Raw genomic sequence first — 7,899 nt, forward strand, 5'->3', positions numbered from 1 at the left:
AGCAACCTCCCAGAACCTTCTGCCCCATGGCCTGTTCTTTTGAAGGAGTTATCAGCCATAACCAGAGATGGCTAAATCATCTCCATTTTGCAAATAAGGCAAGCAAGGGCTAAGAAATGGATACAAGGTGTTGGCAGACCCTGACCTCACTGATGTGAGTGTTCAGGAGAGCAGGCATGCTCTGGCACCCCAGACTTAGCAGGTAACTTGGAACCCCTGCCCCCCATCCCTGAACACCAGCTGAGCAACTCAGACCTCAATGTTTTCCTCTGTAAGCAGTGTGCGCCTGCCTGTGAATAGTAATGGTGGTCTCCTCTGGGCAGATGTCCCAGCAGGGCTCTGCCACACCTGGCTTTCTGGTGTCCTCGAAAGTGCTCCAGAGAGAAACAGAGTGTGCAACCAGCTGGCTGGCAACTTGACAAGGTTCCGTGGAGGATTAAGATCATGTAAGCAAGTGCTTGACACATGCTGGCACTCAGTAAACAGCAGCTATCACTGCAGTCAGGACAGTGCCGGGTGGGTGAGTCACTCTGTAGAAAGGCAGGGTGAAGGAATGGAGACAGAGGCCACGTCCAAGACAAACACAGGGCTGGTTGGGGACCTCTGGGGGCCCTGAGAACCCAGCAGACTTTGAGACCATGGCCTCCTGCATTCTGGATATCATGGAAGGACCTGCCAGTCACACCTTTCTGTGCAGTTGGGAATCAGGAACTAAAGTGGACTGGGGGAAATCCTCTGCTGCCCCAGTCAGTCTCTCCAGGCAGCCCACCCCCACAGTCACAGAGGTCACCAGGTGGGCTCCATATTTTTTTCTGAATCAACTTTCAACTAGACATCATTCTGAGGTGAGATTCCTGGGCTCCCAGGCTGATGCCCTAGTTATTTTGTCGTGGTAAAAGGAACATGTAATTGACAAAACAAAAACTATTCCTCCAGGAGACCAGATGGTGGTACACCCAGTTGCGCATACACATCACAGTGTGCAAGGACCCAGGTTCAAGCCCCCAGACCCACCTGCAAGAAAGAAGCTTCATGACAGGTGAAACAGTGCTTCAGGTATCTTTCTTCTCTCTCCCTTTCATATCTCCCCTGCCCTCACAATTTCTGTCTGTCACTATCCAAAAAACAAACAAACAAGAAAACTATTCCTCCAGTACGCTCAGAAGTTATGATAAATTTTTGCATAGAAAAAAACTTGTTGGGGCCAGGTGGTGGTGCACCTGGTTGAGCACACATGTTAGAATGCTGAAGGGTTTGCGTCCCTGGCCCCCACCTGCTGGGGGAAAGTTTTGCAAGTGTTGAAGCAAGGCTGCAGGTGTCTCTCTCCCTCTCTACCTCCCCCTCTCCTTTCAATTTCTGGCTGTCTAAGAAAGAAAGATAATTTTTTTAAAAAAAGAATTAAAAAAAAAGAAAAAAATTGCCTCGACTTTTCTAGAAACCCAATAGCTCACTTGGATAGTGTGCTGCTTTGCCATGTGACTGACCCAAGCTCAGGAACATTCCCCACTGAACTGAAGGAAGCAGCAGTGCTGTGGTCTCTCTCTTCCCCCCACCTTTCTCTCTTTGCTATTCCTCCAGACACCACCACTTGGAACTACCTTGAAGCTCCCGTGGCTCAGCCCCACAGGGTGGGAACATCGTCACCTCTCCAGGGTAGACCTGCCACCCCAACCCCAACCCACCCCAGGCTGGGCCAGTGCTGGTGGGAACCCTGGCATCTGGGTCCTAGTCCCCAAGGCCAATTGCCCAGGAAGCAGAAATCCCCTCCCCTTAATACAACGGCTGGCAGGGCCATCCAACACATGTGGTGCTGATGCCTCTGTGTCTCACATCTTCAAACGTGCTTTGAACAAACATGAATGACCCTTCAGTGCTTCTCTGAGAGAAGGAGGGAGGGAGGGGGTGGGAGGGGGGAAGGGTGTGAGCAGCATCCCATGCTGTCCCCCAGTCAGGGGAAGAAACCAAATTCCGTGACTTCACCAAAGCCACAGACTTAAACTGCCCCCCTTCCCGCTCTCCTTCACTCCCCCCACCCCCCCCCCCCATAGCAACTTTTACTGGCTCACATTCCTTGAGCTGGGAACAGTACTATTTAATTAAAAACGACAGACTTTTGTTTTCTTCTCCTTCCTTCCTCCTCCCTCCCATCCTCCAGGACTGGATGCCAAGGAGACCCACCAAAAACATGCGGGGAACATTTGTTATGGCTTTGAAGATAAAAGTCAATTGAAGTAAGCCCTTGCTGTATTTCAAGTTTTCCCCTAAAGCAGGGAGCAAACTGCCTGGCAGTTTAGGAAAGAAAGGGGTGGTGGTGGAGGGAGGGAAGGGGGACTACAAATAAATGTCATTCTGCTGGGATACTTTGTAAAAATAAACAGGCTTGTGTGGGGGGGGGGGTACACACCCAAAAATTGACTAATGGAAAGCCACCCAGTTGGCCATTATCCTGAACTGCAAATGTATTTTGTTCATATGGCTCAACTGGCTCCTGTTCATTGGATTTTAAATAAATAGGGAGATCAAGAACCAGAAATGGTGGGGTAGAGTGGGAGGGTGAGGAGAAATTTGAAGTTGTGTTTTTAAAGAGTCCCCAACTGTAGTGCCCCCGGCCCATCCAGTGTTGTCCTATCCTAGGAACAGTTGCTCCAATCTCAACCTGGCCAGCAGATAAAGAGAAAACCCCAGCTAAGCCCCCTACACACACACACACACACACACACACACACACACACACACAGGTTATTCTGCACAAGCCTAAGAACTGACCTGGTCCACAGGCTCAGCTCCCAGCAACCAGGCTCAGACACACACACACACACACACACACACACACACACACACACACTCCCCAACCCACAGACCAAAGAACTAACCAGACCTGAGACTCAGTCTGTTCCCCCTCTAAGTTAAAAAAAAAATTAAATGTCACATCAAAAAGTTGATTCATCCTTTGATCCTCAGCTTGCTCAAGTTCCACGCAGACCATCTGAAAGCCCCGTGCAGAGTTCCCGAGCTCACAGGACATCTGTGAACACCAGTCCCAGGCCAGGAGCTGGGGCTGGACTCATTCACTCCCCTATCACATCAATGGCTTCTCCTCTCCCCCCCACCCCAAAACCCCAAGCCTTGGGGCCCCACTGAGTGAAGGTTCTGGGTTGGGTCCAGAATAAAGCAGAATGATGCTACTCTTTCCTCTTTCCTTAGAGGCCAAGTTAATGGGTAGACCAGGTGCCAGAGCCCTCTCCCCCAGCTCTGCCACCCAGATCGAACCCTGCTCTGCTGGGTTCCCAGGGCAGATGGTACTAATGAGTGCCACAGACACCAACAATGCATTTAGAAGGGGGCACCCAGCAGATCCTGGGGCCCACACAGTTCTGCCCTCCACTCAGAAAACCTTCAGCATCTTCCCCACCTCCTCTCAACTTTAAAAATCCACCCTAGGCTGCTGGCAGCAGCAGAAATAATGTAACAGTAAGAGCATGTACCCCTAAACCCTCCAGCACAAACAAGTTGACAATTGGACCCCCCCAAACACACACACACACACACACACACACACACACACACACACACTCCCAGCAGCCCTCTGCTCCTGATGGTGAGGAGGTTGGTGGTTCTGTCACCTGTATGGTTCTCACCATGGTATGGGAGCCCAGGATCATGCTGGGTGGGCAGAGAGCAGTTGTGAAGGTATTTCTGAGCTTAGAGGATACTAGGAGTTGGGAAGGGGGTGGGGATAGAGACCCAGGTTTGAGGGTGAAAGGGAGTGAGGAGGGACTGTACCCGGGTTCCTCTGCCAACGGTGCCAGCTGCCCGCAGCTGTCCGGGTCCGGAGCTGACTCCAGGGCAGCGCTGCCTCCCGATCCACTCCTCGATGCCTTTACGAGCCCAGGCGGCGCTCACTGCAAAGCTGTCACCTACGGTGGGGACACCACGAAGCCCCTGAGTCTGGCCCCCTCCCCCCCCCCCGAGAAAGTTGCAGTGGGTGCAGCAGAGGCAGGGGGGCGGGGGAGCACCCGGGCACCACCCGGGAGTGGGACGCGGGGACCCCAGAGAAGCCCCAAAAGCAGAGACGCAGAGGGGAGTGAGAAACATTGAGCGGTGCCTGGAGAGGAAAGCTCTGGGCATCGGAAGAGATAGTCCCCGAGGCCCGGAATGGAAGGGAGGGGGGCGGGCAGAGTTGGAGGGTCAGGCCACTAGTGCAGTGAGCAGGGAATGAGGGAACGGGGTGGGGGGAGGTGTCCAGGGGCCAGAAGGAGATGGGTCATGGGGGGGTGGGGGGGGCAAGCAAGACAAGACAGGGAACCAAATCTTGGGAAAGGGGAGGGTGTCTCTGAAGAGGGGGTCCAGCGAGCCCTGAGGACAGGGACTGGATGGGGGGAAGCTGAGGGTCAGCGGAGGGGGAGCTAGGGCCGAGGAGGGACACGTAGGCTGCCCGGGGAGCGGGTTAGGAGGACTGGAGCTGGGGAGAGGTTTTTGGAAGGGGGAGGGCTGGTAACCAGATCCCGCGGGCGAGGCCGCCCCCCCACCCGGTGCGCCCCGCGCCCCTACCTTCCGGGCTCTCCCTGCGCTTGCACACAGCGGCTGCAGGCACATCGCGGCGGCGGCGGCGGGAGCCGGAAAGAAAGGAGAAGCAGAGAGTTAGCAGCGGGGCCGGGGCCCGGGGCCGGGGGCCGGGGGCTGGGGACACTGACCCGGCTTGGAGTGAAGTTTCCCCATGCTGGGGGCGCGGCAGGAGGAGGCGCCCCCTAAGCCATGCGCCCGCGCGCGGGGCCCTGCGGCTCGCCCAGCAGCGCCTCGTCGTCCTTCTCCTCCTCCTGGAGCGGCCCCCGAGCCAGCCGAGCCGGAGGCGGCGCCGAGACCAGCTCCTGCCGCCGACACCGCGGCCCGACTGACGCCCGGGCGCGCCGAGCCCCCAGCCCGCCCGCGCGGTCGGCGCCTCCCCGAGCGCCCATTGGCCCGGCGCGGCTCATCAAAGGCGAGGCGGGCCGCCGGAGGCGTGGCCAGACAGGGGGCGTGGTCATCAGGGGCCGGCTGAGTGTTGTGCTCCGGACTGCGGGCTGGGGACTCCGGTTGGGGGCGTGGTCTGGGAGTGGCTGGGGGCGTGGCCAGGAGCCGCGGCTGGGCTGCTCCCTTGCAGCACTGCAGCCTCTCCCGCGGACCCATAGCTCCCTGAAGCTGGCTGGGCGGGACTCACGACCCCAGTCTGCAGGCTAAAAAACTGAGGCCGGCACTGGAGTCCTGCCGGAGTAGCGACCCCTTTCCGGTCTTCCACGACCTTTACAAAAAATCTGTTGGCTCATCACCCAACCCATTCCTCCCCATCACCAACACACACCACCCTTGGCAAACAACCTCCCGCCCAACCAGCCTCTATTGGGCGTTCCGGAAGTGCCCATGGCACCACAGGTCGCAGATACACTAGTGACTTTGGTGTCCCCAAAGTCACGAGCTGACAAAACCTCTTGCTCTGATCCCCGCTCCCTGGAGACCAACGGTGCCTGCTCCGAGTTGGGGAGCATTGCCAGCTGTGCGGCCCGGAAGAGGGTAACCACTGGGTCTTTGATCTTCCTTGGGTTCCGCTCCCTGCTGCCGATCCCCAGACTCGAGGGCTTGTTTGTTTTGTCTGGGGAGGTCTCTGCGGAGGGGAGGGCGACATCAAGCGTTCCACCCCCCCCCCACCTTAGTGGTTATCACAGAGAATTCCTGTTCTGCGTGAGGAGGGACAGACGGACATCATGGGTCTGTTTAGTCCTGATACCGTGCAACCTGGGCGTGGGGAAAGAAAAGTCCCTGCTTAGAGTGTGGAAGCCAGCTTTGCCCTTGAGCTGTATTCTCTTGGGTGAACCTCAGTTTGATGATCTGTAAAATGGAGGCTCAATTCTGCCCCCTTTTGCCCACTCCTTAGCTCAGCACTATCTTATAGAAAGGGAATGTGAGCCATGTGTGTAATTCCGAATGTTCTAATAGCCACATCAAACAAATAAACAAACTTGAAGAAACAGATGAGGGCAGATGAAAGAACATACTTGGATAGTGCACTGCATTGCCATGTGTGCAAGCCTGGTCCTCACTTCATTAGAGGAAGCTTTGGTACTGTGGTCTCTTTCATTCTCTCTTTTTGCCTCTGCCTGTCTCTATCTAAAAATGAAAAAGAAAGGGAAGGGAAGCTGGGTGGTGACACACAGGCGGGACACTCACTTCAGGTTGTGAAGTGAGTTCGGTTCGTCCTGAAAATCCTCGGGCACATAGCTCTTAAACGCTTGGATGAATTTGATCATATCTAGCAGATGCAGGTTGTCTTGATTGCTTTTTTCTTTAAAGATGCTCTGAAAGAGAAAATCACACAGATCCTGGGCAGCCTGCCTTATGGTCGAGCGACTGTGAAAACACTGCACTTGGGTCAGGCTATAGCCAGAATTAACCACCACACCAGTCAGGAGGCCAGAGGCATAGAGGGACATCTCCAGCTGGTCAATCAAGAGTAAAGATGGGACATCCAGTGCCTCAAATGAAATCTCCAGGGCCTTATTTTGATCCACAGTCTCCACTGAGGGAAACTGGGTGACTACTACAGGAATATCTTCATCTTTCTTCCTAAATTTCTCCAGGACAGCTTCCCAGATGAACACCATACCCTCCCAGTTTAGTATACTCCTGAGGTAGCTAGCTATACATGTGAGGGGATAGAGAGTCGATGCTGACTTTCAGGGGTCTGTGAACACTAGGACTAGGCTTCTTCCTGCATAGCAGGTAGCTGATGATGCTCGCGATAATCAAATTGGACCCAGACAAGCCAACCTGCAGACAGTCAGACCCATGGTTGATGATGATGGCTCCCTTGGACATGGTGATAGCTAAGGTAGGAGGTGGCTTCTAGAGCAGGCTCCTCATGGGTAACTGACAACTATGGTCTCAGTAGAGGAAAGTGAGTCCCAACAAGGTCAGGGAGCCTTCCCAGGTCACACAGCCAGCAGCAGAGCTGGGGGCTTCACACAGCCAAATTCTCCACTTCACAGCCACCATCAATCCAAAGGACCAGGCTTCAAGCCCCTTCAAGTCTCCACCTGCAGGGGATGAAAGACAGGGGTATGGGGTGAAGCAGTGCTGTGGGTGTCTCTCTTTCTCTCTCTTACCTCCCAACTTGTCTCTAAAAAAAAAAAGAGAAATCAATAAACATTAAAGATAAATCTAGACAACAGACGAAAAGCAATAGCTAAACTTAATTTAATAACATGTTCTATCTAGCCTAAATACAGTATATCAAAATATTATAACATCAACTTGTGATGCAGTAGATATCTCACCTTTGTTTTGTAGGAAGCATTTGAAAGCTGGTGTACATTTATACCTAGAGCACTTCTCAACCCAGACTATCACACAGCGAGCGCCCAATCACCACACAGGGCTAGTGGTTGCTGTGCTGGACATCACAGCTCTGTGTGGACAACCCACAGCTACAAACATCAAAAGGAGGTTTTGGGAAGTGCACGACATTCCAGAGTCTCAGAGCACTTCATCCCGTAGTGTCTTCCTTCTATCCTCCAAACTTCTTTTTTACACATCCTTGGTGTATAGTGAAGGTTAATCTTAGAAGCAGGTACATTCATGCTGTCAGCAGTGTTGGTTCATTTAGGGAGTGCTGGGACAACCTGCCCCCAAATAATGTTATTGGCTATTTTATAGTGTAGGACTTTATCCCATGACTACTATATGCCATCATTGCTCTAAGTCCTGGACAGCCTTCACAGTCACTCTCTGATGTAGAACTGTACTGGTTTTGCAAAGGAGGTGCCCTACCGGGCTCAAAGAGAAGTCACTTAACTGTGTTCATGAGCTCCTTAGGAGCCGAGGCCATGCCTGTGGATTCCTCACCCATGTTAGTTCTACTCTGCCATG

The 7,899-nt window shown here is 53.7% G+C and overlaps 1 protein-coding gene across 1 annotated transcript in view; it reads right to left on the reverse strand.

The window, feature by feature from the left end:
• NKD1 (NKD inhibitor of WNT signaling pathway 1) overlaps positions 1-4,903 on the reverse strand; it is a 104,938-nt gene extending 100,035 nt beyond the window's left edge. Inside the window, exons 1-3 of the mRNA XM_007538418.3 lie at positions 4,695-4,903; positions 4,552-4,584; positions 3,784-3,917 (exon numbers count right to left, since the gene is read on the reverse strand). Coding sequence (XP_007538480.1) covers positions 3,784-3,917; positions 4,552-4,584; positions 4,695-4,719 — 192 coding nt within the window. The 5' untranslated portion in view covers positions 4,720-4,903. The remainder of the gene's footprint in view (positions 1-3,783; positions 3,918-4,551; positions 4,585-4,694) is intronic.
• Positions 4,904-7,899: the final 2,996 nt, after the last annotated feature.

The sequence above is a fragment of the Erinaceus europaeus genome, chromosome 2 (assembly GCF_950295315.1).
Source record: "Erinaceus europaeus chromosome 2, mEriEur2.1, whole genome shotgun sequence".
NCBI classification, from domain to species: Eukaryota; Metazoa; Chordata; class Mammalia; order Eulipotyphla; family Erinaceidae; genus Erinaceus; species Erinaceus europaeus.